This window comes from Mizuhopecten yessoensis, unplaced genomic scaffold (assembly GCF_002113885.1).
Source record: "Mizuhopecten yessoensis strain PY_sf001 unplaced genomic scaffold, ASM211388v2 scaffold3575, whole genome shotgun sequence".
Classification (NCBI taxonomy): Eukaryota; Metazoa; Mollusca; class Bivalvia; order Pectinida; family Pectinidae; genus Mizuhopecten; species Mizuhopecten yessoensis.
Window position 1 is genome coordinate 1,360,147 of NW_018405113.1, and position 22,637 is coordinate 1,382,783.

The 22,637-nt window shown below is 36.6% G+C and overlaps 2 protein-coding genes across 6 annotated transcripts; one reads left to right on the forward strand and one right to left on the reverse strand.

The window, feature by feature from the left end:
- Positions 1–255: 255 nt before the first annotated feature.
- On the reverse strand, positions 256–7,398 carry LOC110447734 (trophoblast glycoprotein-like). Its single transcript, XM_021493624.1, has one exon. The coding sequence runs from the start codon at positions 7,102–7,104 to the stop codon at positions 5,920–5,922; it is 1,185 nt and encodes a 394-aa protein (XP_021349299.1). The 5' UTR covers positions 7,105–7,398; the 3' UTR covers positions 256–5,919.
- A 2,099-nt stretch (positions 7,399–9,497) lies between these two features.
- LOC110447732 lies at positions 9,498–22,082 on the forward strand. Of its 5 annotated transcripts, none has more exons than XM_021493619.1 (8): positions 9,498–9,646; positions 11,087–12,230; positions 12,771–12,843; positions 13,823–14,019; positions 16,262–17,289; positions 17,861–17,969; positions 18,090–18,259; positions 18,706–22,082. In XM_021493619.1, exons 2-8 carry the CDS (start codon positions 11,102–11,104, stop codon positions 20,614–20,616), a joined length of 4,617 nt encoding a protein of 1,538 aa, XP_021349294.1. In that variant the 5' UTR covers positions 9,498–9,646; positions 11,087–11,101; the 3' UTR covers positions 20,617–22,082. The 5 variants fall into 5 exon arrangements, with proteins under 5 accessions (XP_021349294.1, XP_021349298.1, XP_021349295.1 ...); XM_021493623.1 differs by having other exon boundaries at positions 17,864–17,969; XM_021493620.1 differs by lacking the exon at positions 9,498–9,646 and adding an exon at positions 9,671–9,806.
- The last annotated feature ends 555 nt before the right edge of the window (positions 22,083–22,637 follow it).

Here is a 22,637-nt window from a genome sequence, read left to right on the forward strand (position 1 = left end):
TTGGGTAAGACCGACACATGGTCATCGTATTTTACCCGTCATTCCAGTGATAATACCCCGAACATACTATAGGAGAGGTCCCGGCATGACACTGACTAGACGATTTTTGAACCGATGTCAATCTTTTCCCATAAATTCAGCAATAAAACATGTTTGAATAAAAGAAAATGAAATAACCTGGAATAACAATGTCAATATCTTACTGTCAAAATTGGCGTGATCTTGAATATCAAACAAAAAAGCAAGACATTTTGATTTTGCATGGCGAAGTTTAATACATGGACTGGACAATGGTCAGCCGTAGATTGTGGTTATACATTAAAACTTCGATACAATGCCTCTCGTTCCATCTGCCACCCGCCTTACCGCCAACGTACTTCACGGTCCGATTCTTTCTTTAAGAATTCCACCCTTGACAAATCGCCAAACTCCGTTTACAGTGCCATCATTTTGTCAGACAGATAATGGCAGTATAACGAAGGTTTACTGTATACTTACAAAATAACTTCACAACACAGGAAAACTCGAGAAGAAATCAACATGAAATAGCACAACTAAAGCGGAAAATATATATAGGAGGCATGCAAATGTAACGTTAACGATCCGTGAATATAAACGTAAAAATAAAAACCGATAAAGACGTATAAGGAACACAACCATGGAATGAAGTGTCTTAGTCCGGTAAATATTTACATATTACCTAGTATGATACTGTATGTATATATATATAATCGCACACAACCTTAGTGTTTACATAAAAAAGAAGGAATATTTTTGGTAAATGTTGTATTCAGCCAAATAAGAAAAAAATGGGTCACAAAACAGCGTGAAAATAATCTATATACAACAAGTGCAACAGAAGCATATACATAAACATCATATACATCGTCTGTGTTTCAAAAACATAAAACATCAAATCTATACAGATTTATATTGAAACTATAATAACAAGGGACTTTTGTGCGATTTCTTTGTGTATTGTTATGGTCAGATCTTGTATTGAAAAAAGGGGGCATGCAATAATGGAAACATGACAACCTATTGTTGTATGAAAATGTGGTGTGTTAGAAAATGAAGTACACTTCTTTTTTCACTGTGCCCTTAATGAATCTGCCAGATAAGAATATTTCCAAAAATGCATTCCAAATGACAATGATGTTACCTTAGATACCAATGATTTGACCTCAATATTATCTACTAACAAGTCACAGTTTATACTGGACTCTTGCTTAAGTTCATTAAACAGTATCTAGAACTCATCAGTGGGCTTGCTGACAGTATAAGGTATGGACTTTACAGCTAAAAAAAAATAATCAAATTTTCTATTTGAAGCCATGTTAATTTTGTTCGTGTTATTGTATATTAGAAATATAAGCAATCACTTTGCGACTTTTCGACATGTACATGTATTTCACTGTGTTTTTCTATTTTGCCTTCAAACTAGTTTGTAGTTACAAATCTGTAAATAAAATTTTGAATTTGAATATGAAAGGGACCAGACACGCACAGATCCTAACCATATCCTGTTCCTACATACGGACCGTGGGTTGGTAATCTACACCCTGCCCACTATATGTATACCGGGTGTATGGATACATACACCTAGTGCCAGCATTATCTAAATCAACATTATGCAACATAATTTCATTATGAAAAACAAGCTAGATTGATTCCCGTGTGATGCAGACACAGAAATCTCCACCAGCTGAACAAGACTTTTGAAGTTTTTAGATTTCTCTACTACACATGTACCAGGGGTCAATAGATTATATTAGTCCATCTTTGGTGTGTTTGGTATTCAGAATAATTCGGTTAAAATACATTTACAGTGATGATAACAAATCGTGTGATAACTTTTAAACGAAATCTGCTTTCCCCTCAATCTGGTGTCTGGCCTGTATATATATATATGCAGTCGGACATCCTTGAGAGTTCCCGGACAATTGACCAGGCAATCCCCAACGTGATGTCCGGTTACTAGTGGTGGTGGGCAGGACAGATAACAGTCGGGTTTAAGTGGTATGATGTTTAAACCTCAAGTCATGACCAAAAAAAAATTGAATACAAGGCAATAATGCTGTATGCAAACATGCTTGCTTAAATATAAGTATCAGACTTAAGCTTGCGTAAATATACCTATCAAGTATCGTCCTATTGTCAGACCAGACATACGGTGTCTGAGGTGTCTGTTTCACCTGTGATATAGCTTTAGGGTCATTTTTATGACACTGGTATCGAGAGTAAAGGGTCATCGTATGTTTAGTTATCCTTAGAGCAATAGAGATCTATTAAAGTGTCTTCAGTCCGCGTCCTTCACAAATTATTATGAATTTGCCAGCGGTATGTTGCTGTAACTCACTTTGAAATGTCACATTTATAAAATGCGACACACACTATTTTCAGAGCTGGCAGTTTGCCTATTATTCTGTGAAATGTTATACTTTAGTTTAATATTTCATTGTCACTGTGCGTGGTCAGGTCTACATGTTCTTAAATTCCCTTTTAAATGAAAAAGCAAGTCGTGCATGTATAGCTCGTCGCCGACAGGTTAGGACGGTCGTGTAACTTTTAGAAAAATAACAGTTTCGCTGTGAAAAGAAGGAGATCTAACTCAAATTTGATTCCTTCGCAATATAGGAAACAAATGAAGTTTGAATTTAACTAGATTTATCAAAATCAGAGTATAATATAGAACAAATCGAAGTTCAAAGAATATGATCGAAATATATAGGCCGATTATTCCGGCCATATCGATAGAACTTCGATCTCCTGCTGCGATTTGTAGATTGATTGATTGATTGACAGGTTTTACGTCCGCTTCACACCCGAGTAGTTCGGTTATCCAGCAGACGATTGCGATTTGTAGATGAATTCGGCGCTTATATTGGCCCCGTCCCCTAGATATAACCACTTTAAATTATTGCAAAACTTACTTTATTTTCCCAAAGCCATGATCACCGCCTGTGTTCAGACACAAAGGTAATACTGTGTGGTATATATACAAATGTTACCGGCTTCCCAACGTGACCCGACATTTACATTGAACCCGACGTAGCGACGATTGTTCATGACCCTTACAGCTATCTCTTATTGTGACATTAATATAATGAATGACTGCTGCTAGATTACAAGTATAATAATACGCCCCTCAAAAATACCATACACAGGCAGTACAAGTGTCGAGACCGTAAATATAGACTACGTGATCATGCGCAGTCAAGTCATCATTATCAGCACACCGGACTGATGCTGTCGTAACTTTCCATAGTCCAAAACTGCCAAAATTATTTCTTTTTTGTTTGTTTGTTAAATATGACATTGTTAGGTTAAATTTCGCATAGAAATGTATTTGCTCTAAACACGATTTTAATTTGTCAAAAGCAAAACGCCTGCAGACAAATTTCAGTGAATTTCTAACATGGGATTTTAATAAATAATTTAGGACAATTTCCACATTCCTATCATCTGCATCACACAAAGCTGAATAGCTTTAATTTCAGCATAGTCACGTAACAACTCTGTAAACATGCTGTAGTATGAGAGAATATTAAATACATTCATAGATTAGACGGTGCACTAGACCAGATACAATCGACTCACGTTGAAAGTTTGATAAGCTTAAAATTGCATTAACAAATAATGTCAAACGCGTTTTGGACCCTAACGGAAAACTTAAAAAATATTTCTATATTACCTGTCTGTATGTAACGTTTTCACTATTTTACCCCAGGTGCAGGTCTAGCTTGATATCTAACTTTTCAAAACATATACCAGATGGAAGATTGATGTAAATTTAGGTAAAGCTAACCAGGCTTTGAAATGTTGCCTGATATATGGCGTTTGTGTACCAAAGGGGCTACCACATACAAATGTAGCTATATATATTGTATTCATACATTTTTTTTTCTAAATAGTAAACAAGATTTTTTTTTAATCATACTATATGGAGAAGTGTGTTTAATTCAAAAAATATTTCCGTACTATAGTTGATGACTGGTCGTGACTCGAAAACAGTCAGTGAGATGAAACCCCGTAAGGGCAGATTCATGTAGGGCGCAAAACCCGTCAACCAACCAACCAACGACTCGAAAACTCTGTAAACGTAAAGCTACGAGTACTGAAAGGTTAGTTGAGTGTAAAAATGGTCATGTTAATGTGCCTGGTCCCTGTGCTACCCTGGTATAGAACACCTCTATATATTATAATGAATTCTTCAAAAGCTACATCACTTTCTTAACGTGTAGTCCCAGCGTGTATATTCTAGATCTGTCTTTAACGAAGAAGCTAAGAGTTTCAACCTGTTCGTTATTTTTTATACCTGGAATAACATGCTTAGTCATTAACTATGCCAGTAGATATGTACGATATAAATGGATTTATTTTTAGGGGGTTTTCTTCAAAGAAACACCTCCGCCGAGGGGATTCGATCCAAGGACATTTCAAATTTCAAAGTGGTCAGCTTCAACATAACAGGTAAATAACTGGGACTTTCTGCCTTAACTAATCGTCCGAGTCAGACTAAAAGGCGCATTTAGGTCTCAACTCGCATTCTATCAAATGCGAATGTTTATATTTAAATAGGAACAATGTATTGATTTGTACGATAGCGGTTTCTCGTACTAGATTTAAACCTTCCATACGCTGATAACGCGCTATTATATTTTTGTGTGTGTACGACTGTGTTAAATTACACACAGACCACCCACACCTGCTACAGCACGAATGAATCATTCTATACGTACTACTACATACACGGAGACGTGTACGTAACAACTTGGTATATTTGATTATTTAAAAAAAAGCAAATGTTACGTATGTTATATAAAGTGAATACACAGCTACAATAATGGAACTTCTCCACATTTGGCGATAAACTGCAAAATATATATAACGAAAAGGGTCTGACACTATAATTCATTTTCACTCGAGTGTTTCCAGTTACTAGTATTGAATGGAGCTATATTTAGTTTCGTACAAGTATAATTTACATGTTTTCCAATTGTTTGTTTGATTTAATAATAGCGCAATGTTGTAAATAGTCGATGATTTATTTAATTACAGCACCAAAGCCTGTAGTTGTACCTGGTATAAATACCTGGTATTAATCTAGCTACGACCTAGTCAATCACGTCCCAGCTACATAATCCAGATATAAGTAGATTATAATTACATATTGTATGAAACTTGTGACACGTAACGGCGCTGATTTAATCTTTACGTACGCCCTCCCAATATAAAGCGATCTATTAGCCTCCCTATCAATCTTATCACAAAATTCTTTAGTGCGACTTCTGAACGACATGATTCATGCATGAAGATTATGGATATGATCGTTCTCCGACTTGTGGTGTGTGTGAAAATCACGAAATACATACATGTCTACCAGTAACTTTAGATAACTTTAAACACAATAATAATGTCCACATTTGCATAATAACATACCGGTAATAGCATGTACACACTATAGCACCACTTAACACGCTTGTCAAGTAAAATTATCCGATGGATATAAACGGTCTTTACAACAGCAACACAATGGAAACGCCACGTCCTTCGCTGCATCATAACTCACAATCCCAACGACATAAGCCGTCATTTTCAACCATGAAAACGTCGTTTGTCGAATACAAATACAAAAGTAATACTAGGCTCGCAAGCAATCATTTGCGAAATAAGCATCTTTGACGATGTGCGACTTCTTTACTCATTTCTATACACTTCGCTATTGGCGATATTTTCCCATCCATTCCAAACGGAAACCTCGTATGTGTACACAATGTTTTAAGAATTCGAAATATAAGTAACAACGAAACATCGTTCAGAATGAGTGTTTTCTCTCACCAAGGCACTGACTGGAATGGCGACAAATGGTTAGCAAAACTACGAATTTCTCCGGCATGCGGCGTTACCGTCGTTTTCTTAAACGTCAACATTGCTGTTGTTGACTGAAGCATAGCTGAATTGCACATCTTTGGCGAAATAAGATTTCTTAAATCCTGTATATGCTTCTTTGATGGAATTTCTTTTTAGAATGATAACAACAACGACAACACAGCAGATGATGACCAGTAGAATGCTGACCACGACGACCCCAGCGTTGGCTGTCTGTGCAGGCGCTCTGGCCACACACACCAGTTCACTCGCTGGTATATCCCATAGGTACTTGCCCATATTCTGCCCATCGTGGCAAGTCATGTTCTGTTTGCCTCTGATGTTGACTTTGGTAGTTTTGACCCATTTCACGAAATCAACAAGATTACAATCACAATCCCATTGATTCCCACGGAAGTCGACTGTAAATATCGGATTGTTTTTGTAAAGCTGGTCGAACATTCGAACCGTGTTTAAAGTAACTCCAATGAAACTGTTGTCTCTCAGATTGATAAGCTGTATGTTCGTCAAGTTTCCAAAACAAGGGTCGAACACCACTTTTGCCAAATTGTTCGAATGCAAGTCCAAGATTCGAAGGTTTTTGGTAACCCGGCATAATGTTGATGACGCATCAGAAGTAAAGGTCCACAAATCGTTTTTTCCGAGGTAGATATCTTTCAAAGCTGATAAATGTGAATTATTAAAAACAGCAGAAAGGCGCCTAAGATGTCGCTTACCGGAGTAATTGTCTTTCATTGAATCCGTCAACACAAGTTTCTCGAGGCTCGGGATACCCGAGAAGATGGCAGCATGATTCACGTTACTCACTGTCCAGTTATTTAGAGAAAGATCCAAGCGCAATACATTTGGAACACAATGGAACGCTTGACCATGGATTTTCTGGATGTTATTATTTCTCAAAACAACGTCTGTCAAAGAAGGATGACTTTTGGAGGAGTCTCCTGAACAACTCCCAAACGAATTTTTCATTAGTTCCGTTATATTACCTCCAGACACCGTCAAGTGGGTTGTGGTGGGCTGGATAAAGTCCTTTAACTCATCGAAGAAATTCTGGTTTAGTTTAGTAGTGTCGCGTGGTTCACTACTGTGACAGCGAATGGTAGTTTCATTACACTCACACTCAACATATTCGGGACATGCTACTTTAATTGTCGATCCACGACTGACACAGATGACCAAGATAAGGCAGATGTGTCGGAGTGCGGAATTCATCGTCACGGTCCGGTGGTCAATCTATGCCGTCAATCGGCACACAACAAAGCTCACCTGTACACACTTACGATTTTATGAATGGAACATACTTCCCAGGTGAAAAAAGTATCTACAGTTCTTTTAGGCATGTGTACACAGCATATGACAGTAGCTCGATGTTAATTAGGTTCGTTGTAATTCTTGGTCGTGTTTGCCGTAAAATAATTGACATTGAGTCACTGCACGTCTCCTATCACAGCTTGCCCTCGTCGGAATGAAAGTTCATAAAGTTTTCCCCAAGCGGTGCGTCGATAAAATGAACCTGTGTTAAAAGTTCCGTGTCTGTCGTGATGCAATAAGGTAGGTTACCATGAAAGCGCATTACAAGATTTTATAGAGGTTCATATAAGCCTGATTTATCGCAGTTTGGTTTGGATGGTGAAGCGACACACCGGTGACGTTTTCATTTGTTGGTAGATATGTAAGTGTATTGTGCAAACGCAATCTCACAATAATGGCACAGCATAACACATGGATTGGACGCAATGTGATGGGTTTTATAGATCGACACAATAAGTCAACATTTTGAAACCTATATCCGACACAAATGAAGATCTCATTCAGTAGCGTAGCAGCCTTAGGCTCGAGCAGGCACGTGTATTTACACATCATTTTGTCATTTTAATTTTAATAAATAAAAAATTTTTTTTTTTTTTTTACTATATCCGGGATATTTTGCAGAGGTTTAACACAAACTAGGGCAAATCTGGTTTTAGTTGTTTTTTTCCTCACAGACCATGTCAAATTTCTTTCATGTTAACGACTTTGAAAACTATTTTATTTTGAATGGAGTGAAGGACTTTGAATTATGGAAATTGAGTTTATTCCTGATGATGTTTGCTGATGATTTATAAGCAGAGTCTGTACGCGACTTACACAACATGTTGGATAACTTATATACTTATGCTCAGTCATGGAGCCTTACTGTAAATGTGGAAAAAACGAAAATAATTGGGTTGTTTTTTTCGGTAAAACGGAAGAATACATAAAGATGGCGTATGGTTTTATAATGGTTAGAAATTGGAAGTACTAGACCAATTCACATATTTGGGAGTAGTTTTTAGATTAGTCCGAATTATTCTGACGTTTTATCGACTTTTTTTTTAAACCGGTCTGTCGTCGATTATACGTCGTAAATCGACGACAGACCGATATAAAAAAAAGTCGATAAAACGTCAGAATAATTCGGACTATTTTTAGATATAGCAATAAGTTTAATGCACTACAAAAGCAGTTATCCGAACAAGGCCGAAAGGCAGTGTTAGCTCTGTATTCTAAATGCAGGTCTATGCAGTTGAATTGTACCACTTTTTAAAAATGTATTTTACACATACATATATGTCAACGGTATTGTATGCTATGCAGCGGAAGTCTGGGGTGCCAGTAAAGGATTAGACATTGAAAAAGTACATCTCGAATTCTGTAAAAGGTACTTCATGTTAAAAAGTCAACATGCAATGTAATGGTCTATTTTAAACTATAGGAAGATTTCCTATTATACATATAAGAAAACATCGTATGATAAAATATTGGTTAAAAATTGTTAACTCAAATAACTGAAAACTGCATATTAAGTTTTGATGAAACTGCCCAAACGAAATGATGTTTTTAATTGGGTTGACTATGTTAAAATACGCTTTATAGCCTTGGTTTTGGAGATGTATGGTTAAATCAGTTTCATAAAAATCAAAGTTGTGAAGTGTGACTTCTATATATATTATATATCACCCGTTGTGGAATGTGACTTCTATATATATATTATAAACCACCCGTTGTGGAATGTGACTTCTATATATATTATATATCACCCGTTGTGGTATGTGACTTCTATATATATTATATATCACCCGTTGTGGTATGATTTTTTTTTCCACGATAGACACACAAACGATACGTACTTACCATTTAGATTACAGAAACCTCCTAGCCAATCTTAGGCCATATTGGACTCCGGATCGGCACGAAAAAAATAAGTAGAAAAATGGAAATTGTAAACGTACGACAGGACGACGGCAGACAAGGACAAATCAATTCCAAGTACACAGTTTTGACTTTTACTGCCATTAATTTGTTTCATCTTCGACGCAAATAATTTGAGTTTCCCGCCCAAAGAGACTGTCACCGAGGCTTTCCGGGCGGAACTTAATAATGGGTGTATGAAATTTCTTTTACGCCGACCAGATGTAAATATTTATCAAACATTGAAATGAAACTTCGTTTAATATTATTAATTGAGCAGGATTATTTTTTTCTACATTAGAAACACAAACGATGCGTACTTATAATTTAGATTACAGAAACCGTTTATTTTAGCTAAACATTTTCAACCAATCACAATTACCCTTCAACTTCATTTCACATCTCACTGCAAAGCACGACGATTCCCGCGTCACTAAAGGCGATAACAAGTTCAACGGTTGAAATACCGTGATGTAGTTGAATGAATAATTATTAAAACACATATTTACTGACGGACGGTAGGCTGGCAGTGAAAAATATATAGGTATGTACCAAAGCGTCTGCTTCGTAGTGTCAATCTCCTTACATGGAAAGCACAATCGGTCGTCCATATTGAATTTTCTTCCTCCCCACTGAAGATTTCCTCACCGACTAACCACACTTGCAAATTGGACGCGAACAAGTGATCGTTTCCTTCTAGCAATGTCCGTTATTAATTAAAACGATGTTTGGATGCATATTAAAGCGAACGAGAGAGTTTCAGTTATCATTTTGGTCACGAATAGAATATTTATTTCTGTCCTGTCGATATTTGTTGACATCAACAGATCAATTTTTTTCACTCCTTCCGTTGATGATTCGCTGTTGTCTGTTGATATGATCTGAATGAAAAGTGGTGTCCATTTTATATTTAAGATAAGTGAATTTACCAGAGCTGGCCGCTGTATTCCGACGTGGAACTGGTAATCGACCAAATCATTGCAAATGGAGTTAGCTTATAATTTATTGTCATTGTTGGTTGTCACTCGCTCACTACTGGAACATTTATTCTAATATGAGTTCACTTCATTTCCCTCAAAACTTATGATTAGTAATATAAGGGCCTCTTGCTTTAATGACTTATCCAAGAATGGGTCTCTTAGGGCATGGATTCAAATTATAGTTAATTATACATCAAGTGCACATAGCAATTTAGACGTGAAAGTTATATTAGGAATCAAACGCCAGACATCTGTAAAAGCTAAAGGGAAAAATTTGCATTTGCACTTCTACTGGCCTAATTATAATTATAAGCTTACATATCTGTACAATTTCTAAGTTGTCAACCCTCGCTCATTAGAAGAGAGATTCTCTCATAATCCCCCATCGATCACAATTTAGTCTAAATTCACAAAAACTCAATATCTATCCTGTGGTAAAATGATCTAGTTACAGTAGGGTGTATGTATAATGATTGTAACAGGTGTGTCTGAATCAATTGAATGCTTTTATGGAGTTATTTTGATGCATAAAAGGGAAAGATAAATTGAGCAAAGCAGTTTCAGTCACGTTTTACTCTTTCTCCCTCATTGGAAATGTGAAATGAGCCCGAGGGAGATCTCCTTCATTGGACGTTTCAGAGCTCGAGGTGGACACCTTTGCAATTCATTGATATCATAAATAAAGGGATACCATGATATTGTTGACATGTGTATTTAAACAAATACCTGTTGCATGACCATGGTATAATCTGAGTTAATTTTTCATTAAGTGGAAATGTGAAATTTTGATATTACCAATACTATCACGTTAAGACATCAGTTATGAACAGTATTAATATATTTTAGTTGACCAATTCAAGTGTCAATATTTTGTTTTGTTTTTAGTGCGAAACTTATTTCACTGTTTAAACATACTAGGTATACAATAGAGAATATCAATTGTTTTAAAATTGAAATAATATAAATATTTCAACATTGCTGTAAATGTTTTTTCTCTTGCATAGGGTTTGTAATACAAGATGCCTGCAACAAGAAACCAGTCTCCACAAGTTACAGGGAGATTGACTCGAAATACGTCTCCACGACAATCAGACCCAAGTCGCCCAGATGCTAGGACTAGACAGGCTTCACCACGGGGGGCTGGGAAAACAGAAATCAAGATACTATCTCCACGAAGCCAAGGGAAGGAAAAGTCCTCTGGGACCCAATCAAGATTATTGCCAAGAAAAGTAGGAAACTCTGGAGAGGAGAGAAATGTAAAATTGTCAAATGAAAAATCTGCAACGAATCCCGATGAGGCAAGTAAAGTACCACTGACTAGTCAAATCAAACAAAACAAAAAAAGTTTGGAGAATGACACAGTTCAAAATCCTAGCAGATTATCAAGAATTCAAGCTTCACAGGAACCAATCAAGAATAAAGACCAAGAAAAAGAGGAAACACAATTAGAGGGCAGGACTGCAAGACGATTAACAAGGAAGTGTATAGATACTCCAGAATTGCCTGTATCAGGTGCAAAGTCAAAATTTGTTGAGCGCACAGCAAACAGAAGGTCATTTAGAGGAGAAAAAGAGGCAGATAGCCAACCTGAAGTTCAGTCTGTGAAGGAAGTACTTAGCAGTTCAGCCAGTAAGGAACTAGTCTCTGAGGGAATAGATGGGAAAGCAACCAGAGAAGATGGTGAGTCTGAAAGTCAACAGAGGAATAATGACTCTGACTACAACACAAAAAGCAACACACCCAGCGGGACTAAAGATGCTCAAAAGAAAAATACATTGACTCGGGATAAGGCTTCAGAGGGAAAAAATGCAAGCTTGAGCGAAGTAACGAAAGCTTCAGAAAAGTCACAGATGCCTGGATCAGATGAAAGTGGAGAAGAGAATGTTGCCAAGAGAAGAGGAAAGAAGAGAAGTAATGATGATGACAGTGCAAACAAGGAGGAGACAAAGAGGAAAAAGGTAGATGATAAAGATACAGAGTCTGAAGGAAAGAAAGGCCCAGGATTGGGAAAAAGTACAGCCACATCAGCAGTCTCTAGTGATGATACATTTTCACCTAGGAGGAGTGGCAGAGGTGTGGTTCCCAATCGGCGTTTCAAAGACATGGAGATGAACTTCAGTCTTACAAGCAAACGACGTCAAAGTGCTGGTAAGATTAGTGGGATTGGTGTTTTTTTCTACCTAAGTTTTATGACAGCCTGTTCCTACAAATGTACATGATTGGGAAAATATAGCATTATTTAAAAAAAGATTTCTATTGAAAATGACAACTCTGGTGTTTAGAATAAGTGGAAACATGTATTGTTTTTGTATGATCTTGAATCGTACTTGATGTACATATGTGTAAGAATTAACACATATTGACATTATATTATTGAGGGAACAAAATATGAATTTTCAAGAAAAATTGAAAAATACAAGTTACATATTTCCACATTTATCCTGCAATAAGCCGGTTGGGGGGCATAATTTGTGACTGAGTATATGAATGGGCTAATTAATGAAAACATTATAGCATTTGATGGCATTTCCATATAGTATATCATCATTGTGGATGGGCTATACCCAACTGATGTTATCTTGACAAACTTAAGTGTACTTACATTTACTGTTATTGATTAAAATGTGAAACATGGTAAGTAAAATCAAAACAAAACAAAAATCGTAATAAAAATATATATCTTTTCAGATGATGGTGAGAAATCAAAAACAACTTCCTCAGTAAAGAAAAAGACTGATAAGTCTAAAGCCAAGGAAAATGAGTAAGTGGTACACATTAGAATAAAGGTACTGGGGGTCAGTAAACTTACTGGTATGTAGTTCGTATCAATAACTTCTGGAGTAATGGTCATTACATACAACACAATATCGGACTTCTATGTGTAAACAGGCTGATCATGACAATTGTATATATATATATTTAAGACAGGGGTTGTCAATTTAACGAAAGGTTTTTATAAAAAAAAAAGTAAGGGACCCAAATATAAAAAAAAATGGTTTCTCACATGTTTTTGTGTCTAATAAAATTAATCACTTGCTTGTGACTCACTTTTGAAAAAGCGAGTGTTGTCCCTAATTCGAAGGGAATCCAATCAGACTCTGATATTGACGTTTTAATTTGGTAACATTTGAATATTGAAAATATTTGACCCATTTTATAATACAAAGGTGAATGCAATAAAAAAAAATATCAACATTTTAACTGGAATCTTCAGTACATAGCTGTTTTAACCCTTTCACCCCTGTAGACCAGTATGGACACCTCCTGTTCAATGCACAGTAGAGTCTACAAATGTTACACAGGGGTGAAAGGGTTAATGTTATACTATGATTTGTACAGCTGTATAGATATTTTAGGTAGTTGATAATACATGATGGAATATTATTGATGGGAAAAATTATATATGAGGCGAAAAATGTGTGTGCAAAATACATCAATATGCTGCATTGAAGCATTTTTGAGGTATGGTTTGATCTGTCTTACAATCATGATCAGTAAATCTGCACTACTTTGATTTATATAACATTTGTGTCATTACTGAAAGAATATTTAGTTTATTTAGTTTCTTCCTCTATGAATACAATTCTGAGTTTAACTTTTGTTTTAGATATAAACTTGCATTATAATTAATTTTCAACAGACAGATTAAATGTTTTGAAGGTGTGAAGATGAATTATGGTGCATATGTAACACTATATTGGTTTATAGTTATAATTAGAATATGTTTTACTGTTTCACAGCATCAAATCAGAACCTGTGGCATTACCCAAGTACGAAGATGATGATCACATTGACCAGCCCAAAATGAAAGATGATATAAACCCGTGTGTCCTAGAGGAAAAGACTGACCACCAGGACGTTGTGATGGAGACGGTGGAGGAACACACTAATTGGATTGGCGAGGAAGTAGTCGCTGCAAGCAGAGAACTAGTCATAGGTATTTGTCCTAGTCTGACTTTTTAATTCTCTTATAATGTGCTAGATACAGTTTTGACATCCTTTTGGTGTTTTGGGAAACAAATGTGCTAGAATTCAGCACTTCAATAGTTGGGCATACTATAATAGATTTCATATACTGGGCTTGCAATGTGGAAGGTCATTTAAATAACTTGTTAAGGTGATACTTGTACTAGTGTTGGGAATCACTTGTAAATTCATACTCGATCATCACTTCCAATCAAGTGACTGATGATCGACTAATGATCGATCAAATTATTGAACTTCAATTAGTAATTTAAGGTTATATTCCCTTTCCGAAATCTACTTTCACTTTCGTTTCCGGGGAAAACCTGACGTTAGAGAATTTCGCTAATAACGCACGACATTCATGCAAAAACAATACGTTTGTTGATAAATATTGAAAAATATGTATTTTGAAATGACTGGGCCATGCAGCATTTCTATTGAAACGCAAGTTCTGATTGGTTATGGGTGGACCAGCTAGCCAATCAGCGTTGTGGTTGTGTAGTACGTTAGGTCAAGTTGTTCTGCCCAAGAACGAACAACTCGCTGTCTGTGGTAATAACAGTAACTATCCAAGTTTATTTTTTGTTAATACTTAAATTAGTTAAACTATTATCGATCATGGAAAACAAGGATCGATTAATCGATTTTCAGACTCAAACAACAAGACGTCGACTAAATCGATTAATCCAAACAACACTACCTTGTACCATAACCTACATCCATATATGTAATGTAGTGTTGGAATTTATTATTAGCTCACCTGGCCCGAAGGTCACATGGTCAGTAGCATGCTGGGAGGAAGGACTACCAAGTTTGTTCAAATGAACGTCCTTTGCCCATTTTCAAGGTCACAGGGGTCAAATACCTGGTATGTTAAAATCTTTAAACAACTTCTTCTGAATAACCAGAAGGCCCAGGATGATAATATTTGGCCAATCACATACTGGCATAAAGGGCTACTAAGTTTGTTCAAATGAATGATCTTGACTTATATTCAAGGTCACTGGGGTCAATTATCTTAAAAAACTTACTAACAACTTCTTCTGAATAACCAGAAGGCCCAAGATGATGATATTTGACCAGTAGAATTTGGGGACTAAGGGCTTCCAAGTTTGTTCAAATGAATGACCTTTGCCCTTATTCAAGGTCACAGGGGTCAATTGTCTTTAAAAAACATTTAAACGACTTCTGAATAACCAAAAGGTCTAGGGTGATGATATTTGGCTAGAAGCATGCTGGGAGGAAAGGCTACCAAGTTAATTTAAATGAATGACCTTCGCCCATTTTAATTCACTTCTGATTATTAACAAAAAACTTCCAGGGTGATAGTTTGTTCATATGAATGACCTTGACACACTTTCAAGGTAACATCTGGTCATTTATGCATAAATATTTAAAAGTCATCTTCTCAATAAACAAATAGTTCAGGGTGATAATATTTGGCAATTTGCATTCAAGGATGAAGGGCTATACAGTTTGTTCAACTTAATGTCCATGTTTGACTTTCAATGTCACAGGGGTCAAATAAGTATAAATTGTTAAACAGGTTCTTTTGAATGACTTTTAGAAAAGACACTGATATTTTGCCTGTAGCATTATTTTAGTTCACTTTTAAGGTAACAATTGTGAGATTAATACCGATGCAGGCTCATTGGGCCTCTTGTTTCATCATTCAATCAAATGATTTAAGATTTAATATTAATAAGGCAATCCCACATCTGCGGTCTGCTGTCTTGCTGACACTAAAATAAAAGAATGTATTGAAAATGAAAAAAGTGAATACCAGGCATTGATGATGTCTTTCACATAGAGCAATGGAAGAGAAATAAGGAGGTAAATCAAAATAAATAAATTTAAAGAATGTGAAAAAATACCTATTCTCATGTTAATTATTGTAATTATATCATATATATATAAGTTTCATTTCATAATTTTCATCATATCGTAAACTTTCCTACTGAACAGTCCCAAAATGAGGCCAACTGAAAAACAGGTGCGTTTCCAGTTCCTTACTTATCCATCTTCTAATGCCTACCCTAAAGATTTCTAGAGAAACTGAAAACCTAGGGCTTGTAGGTTTTATTTTTGGACTATTGAAAATTGAAATATTTCTCAATGAAAATATAGGTCCAATATTAGAATTTTTTCCTGATCTGCCTGCTGGTTAGTACTTTAATTGTACACCCTGTGAACTGAGTATGATTCTGTTGTAGAGCCTATGGAGGAAGATACAACCACAGCAACTGTAATAGTTGAATCAGCAAGGAATGAACCAGATACCACAGAGAATGCTGTCTCCGAGGAACAAAACACAGCTGCCCTGGAAAGTTCCGAAGAGTTTGTCAGTGAAGAAAACTTGGAGGATATTGCCCAGCAAACGATGCATCTGCTTATGAGAGAAAATGGTTTAGGTAGATCTGGAGAAAATTTTGTGGTAACTGTTTCATCTGAAGAGATCAACAAATCCAAGTTAACTACAGCTAGTGAAATAAGTGGAGAAGTAGATCAGGTTAAGGATTCAAATGTTTTAGAGGTTACAATGGAGACTGAAAACAAGGAAACAGTAGAAAGTAGTAGTAAAGAGACTGATGCTGAGGATGAAACTAATAAAGAAACATCAGTTGAAACAGAGCAAAATCAAGAAAAGGACAAAAATACAACTTCTGGTGATACAGAAACGGAAATTGTCCATTGTGCTGAGACGGTTAAGAATCTTGAAGGTTACAAAGTGATACGTTTAGAAGACATGGTCCAGGATTTAGGTGGAAACACTAAAGCATCAGAACTTACAGCAAGGGCGGTTACCAACATCGAGAAGGATGTTGACGAAGAAATTATTCGTAAGATTTTGTTATCCAACAAAACTTTCAAAGATACTGACGAAATAGAAATTCAGTTCATAGGGGGTGATGATTCTTCAGGTGAAATTAATGAGGCAAACATATTGTCGGAGAAGATTGTTGCTATGAAAAATATAACTAAGAGTAACATGTCAACTACCTCAACACAGACACCGATTATTTCAAGTCGAATAGCCAACCTCCCGGGAAAAGGGAAAAAGACGTCACCAGTACAGCCGCCCCGAATCAAGACAATACGGGTCAATATACAGCGCCCTGATGGAAGAGAGGAGACAAAAGAGGTGGACAGTGAGGAAGGAAAACCACAGGAGTTTGTGATCGTCCACCTCCCTGAAGGCACCAAGGTCACAAGGCCACAGGTCAAGGATGACAAGAATGAGGTACCATAAAATGATCACCTTTTTCCTTTGATAGCAGATGCTTAGGCATGGATTTTGTGCTCAAGCCTGATTTCTTGTTCTTGTTATAATTCAATAAATAAATCTTATTTTGTCAATAATTTGGAAAAGTTTTCAAGAGACTTCAAGTCAAATACTGTTTTCAATGTTTCCATTTGACTTTTTGATCGTTTGACATGATCTATAAGTGATCTACAAAATAGTTGGTTTGAGCACAGAATCCATGCTGGAGCATGAGAACAGTTTCATGAATACGGGCCCAGGACTCGTCCCACATAGGGTGTATGATAATGTTGCTTCCGGTTATCAGGACTGGGGTATGTTTGATGTTTGTTGCTGAACTGGCTAGAGAAGGTCGTTAATTAATTACCTTGAAGAGAAATCAAACAATTCACACCTATGTTGTTACAGTTGTGGTAAATTGTATTAAATTTCAGCTATTGTTTGAATATATTTTTGAAAAATGTAAAATTATGTACTGTATTTATGAGTCTAAATGAAGTATATTAACTTTTTTGCCTTGTCTATAGAATCTGATTTTTATTTTGACAAGGAGACTGTGCCATTTGACCAGACAGGTGACGGCACGTTTATCTGCGGCGTCTGCGACTATACCACACCGAAAAAGGCCAACTGGTACAAACACAAGAAAAAGCATATGAGTAAGTCAGAATTCTAACATTACAATTGTAATAAGCTACTAAGAAGTCTCATGAAGTCAAACTTCAAAATCTTCGGAATTCCAAAATTCAGGTGAATTAATCGTTTTGTATGTGTTGTAGCTCAGAAACCCCACTGCTGTATGAAGTGTGGCTATCAAGCAGCCACCAGTAGCAACCTGAAGAGACATCTGGCCATTCATGATGACATTCGTGACTTTCAGTGTGAATTCTGTTTCATGACGTTTAGACAGAAGATTCACCTGGAGAGGCATGTCAAATACAGACACGAGGTTGGTTAAAAATGTATTCATTCAAGCATATATAGTAGAACCCTTTTTATGTGGACCACAATAGTTCAGAATGTTTTTACCATTATTTCTGAAACTACACTTCATTCAAATCCGTACAAAAAAGTATTAAAATTATAAATAATAGCCAAATTATTGTGTGGGGGTCATGAAATATTTCAGCATTTGCAATTTTTACATTGAAATAAGTACCACAATGCAATATTCATTGTCCTTTTGATATAGAGTAACATAGGACTGTTGCTTGTTAAGACATTAAGTGTTGTGAAATTAAACCCTGTGAATTTGTTCTTTAAATTAGCCCCTATGAAATAAAGATCTCTTAGCAGTAGATACATTAAGAATGAGATGTGGAACTTTTGATGTACTTCAAATTTGAAATAATTTGAATATATTACATTCATGCTCCTATCATTTTTGTATTGCAGGTGAAGAAGGTGAAGTGCCCTCTGTGTGACTATGTGTGTGCCAATGAAAACCCTGACCTGAAGGTTCATATCAAACGGCGACATCTTCCTCAGGACTCCAACGATGGCTCGGTCCGCGCTTTTGCATGTGATGAGTGTGGCGCGGTGGCCATCAACAGAAAGGACCTGAAACAGCACATGAAGTTCCACAGGAAGGGGCCTGAGCTGAAGCTGTACTGTGAACACTGTAGTTTTGTGACAGACTGTGAAAGTCGTCTGAGGCGACACATGTTTATACACACCAATGAAAAACCATTCCAGTGTGGCCTATGTGAGTACCGGGGTACACAGAAAGAGCATGTTCTCCGTCACATGAAGTCGCAGCATAATATTGACATTCAGAAAAAGGGGCGCAGCTCTGACGAGGCATCAGTTGATGGTTCAACCGACTCCAGAGATCTCCTTTTGGACAAGAAACCGTACAAGACTGACTACAGCAGCCAGGAAAAGATTTTTGCTTGTAACCATTGTTCAATGAAATTTGCAAAACTTTTAAATTTGTATAAACATTTACATGCTCAGCACAAAACCATACTGCCTGACCAGGGGGAAGATGAGTATCTCTGTGTGGTTTGTGACTTCAGGACAGGCAGTAAAAAGAACTTGTTAGTTCATATGCGGAAACATAATGTTCAGGATCAGACACCTCCGTCACATGTCTACTCCTGTGTGTTGTGCAGGTACATGAACCCAAAACGCAGAAATCTTTTCCAACACATGAAAAAGAAGCACAATATAGAGATTGTGATGCGGGACGATGGTTCTACAAGCTGTTTCCTCACAGACAGCAGTTCCAATGTGGCAGGTAAAGATGATAGTCTCCAAAACATCCTGACTGTTGGTGATATTGTCACGACGACAACGGATGACTCGCAGCTACAGATTGTGATGGATGCATGTGAAAAGAGTGCTGTTCAGGTGCAGAATGTGATCAATTTAGAGGACATTGCTAACTGTGTGTCTAACCCCCACTCCAACAGCAACAACATTATCATTCTAGAGCAAGGACAGTCTAACACCTTTGTTCAGCATGAGGCAGCAGAAGCCATTGAGGGACTGCAAGCCCTTGCGGAACAGCCCGGCATCCTAGAGAGCCAGGAAATCATTGCAGACCCAGACGCTCAGACAGTGACAGTAGAAGAGGTCCAGACCTCTAAAGGCCTTGCAGAAAACATGGAAACAGAAATTGTTACCATGGAAACTGAGATATTAAAGTCGTTTCAGCAAGAGAGTGGGTCCGACATTAAAAAAGAAAAAGAATCTGACATCCAGTTATCGGAGGATCAGATTATGAACTTGTCCTCTGGAGATTACGTTGAGATTAATGGTGAGATGTACAAGGTGGAGATTTCTGCAGAGGATGGAAATGCCGGGGAGCTGGAGAACAGGGAAACGGAGGAGGAGGAGGAGGAGGAGGAGGAGGAGGAATTCACCTCGGAACTTGTCGAGGCATCAGAAGAGCAGCAGGTTACAGTGTCAGATGAAAATGCATTCCAGGAGTTTGTGCAGATGATGACCGAGTGTACAGAGGACACTAGTACAACCCCTATTGCCAGTCATACTGCCAGCAGTAGTAGTGAGGTGTTGACAGACAGTCAAGCTGGGGGCACAGCTATACAGATAATTCCAACAGATTCCAGTACTGCTAGTGATCATGCGGGTGGCTCTCACATAATTAACTCTGATCAGGACGTCGACAGTTTGACAGTTCTCGCAGAAATAACAAATGCAGCTTCGGAGGTTGAAACAGAGTTCATAACGATACAAGGTACTGGGGTTACGGACCATACTGAACCCTCCAATGTGATGACTGTGGTGAACGCAGCTACAAGTGCGGACGAAGGTTCAGTTAGTGTAGTGGACGGTCAATAAACTGGCTATGGAAATCTATCATATGATTCTTCAGATCATCATTTAATGGAACCTTATTTGTTTGAATATTTCAGTTTACAAAATACAGGATAGCACATTTTCAGAATTATTAAAAAATAAGATTGGTCTCTAAAAGTTGTTCAATCCCAAATATAAGCAGTGCATTTTAACATGCGTTTTGCTGATTGTGATCTGATGTCCAGATGAGGTTCTATTGGAAAAAGATAGGATATTATATATTTGTAGATGTATACAATGACCAGTACATAAGGTATTTGTATACTATTCAGGATGGTGCAATTAAAATTTTAAGACATTTGCTATCGGTACAAAAAGAAGCCTAAAAATAATGCAAATAGTGTGAAAAACAACTTTAAAGATTTAATTCATTACCATTGCATTGCTATATTGATGTCCGATGACCCTATTTTTCTAGTCACATGACGTTGAAAAGACGATTGAATTTGTACAATCTGAATATCACATAGATATATATTGTATAATATTATGCATCTGATGATTTGGAAAATATCTCTTTTCTGGATGCATGCTAATATGTACAGGACCTTGTATATACTTTTCAATTATAATCTTACTTCAGGAATTTATGGAAATGTGTACTGGGTTCGGTACAATTACCTCTGTGTTAACTCATTCACCCCCTGAAGACACATTTGAACCCTTCCAATTCAAAGGTTGGAATAGTTCATTATGAAACTTCAGGGGGGTCAATGAATTAATCCTTTATTTTTGTTACACATTGTATTGTCATTCTGATAATTGGTGTTTAAAGGGAATAAAAAGATATTGCTTGCATGTACAGTATTTGTAATAAAAAAATAGCTAACAATCAGAGTACATGTACATGTGTGAGTATAATCATACCTGCTAATTAAATTATGTTAAATTATAGAGAGTTAAGACGGTTAAGTTATGATTGTAGGTGAATAAGTAAAATACTCTTGTTTTTAAATACATTGTTATCAGTGAATTTAGCAAAAAACTGTTTCAGATTAAGGGAAATTTTACATGCCCATCAAAACTATTTGAAGAGACTTATTATGACCTTAATTTCTGCAAGATAGTCTAAGAATTTCTGAAATATAATTCCAATTCCAAAGATGAAATAATGGTAAGCATAATCAATTGGTAGCATAAGTGCGGTCTGAACGGTCAACAAAGACGGAGGCTGAGAACTGTATTGGTTAACAGTTTTTGCTCAATAACTTCATCTGATATGACTGGATTCTCATGAATATTTTTTCCTATAAAAAGACAAGGGCTTTGTTCGAATTTGAACAAATATGTCTTTAATAGTTATCTTTCCTATAGTCCTGCGTTGAAAACATTTGTTGCCTTTGTATACTTTTCTTTCGCGCAATTTTTCCAGAGAATAACATTTTTTTGAACAACCTTGTTACTTTTACATTAACACATTGTTGAAGTGATTAAAATGTGAAAGAGATATGGAGTATAGTTGTTTTTTACATTCCTTCAAAAAGCAGGGCACATTATGTCTTAATGCTGTATGTCGTTCGGTCCATCCATTTACATTTTCTTGTGACCATAAAAAATACCAAAATTTTCAAGCAATATTTTGTGATGTGAACATTGATTGCATCTTCTTCTGAACTTTCTGCCTGTATCTAGTCCAATCATTTCTGACCAAACCTTTGAAGAAACGGATTAAGATATTCATATCCTGAAATGGGGTTGCTGCATTACCTTTTATGAGAGTCTTGGTCTTACATTTTTCAACCAGCATTGTGGACCTGGGGCCCGTTCGTTTAGTGGAACAAACGATTTGTCTGTTTTTAAATGCAACATTTCGGGTACAAATACTTGCGGACCTGCAAATGTTTATGCAGGCCTTATTAAGCTTTGTCTTCAGATTTCTAGGCCCGACCTTATTTTCATGGCTTAGCCGTTTGAACCACGATAAACGAAAACGGCCCTGGTGACCGATACTAGTCCAAGAAAAAAATATTAAGATGAACAAATTGTTAAATAGTGATATTAAA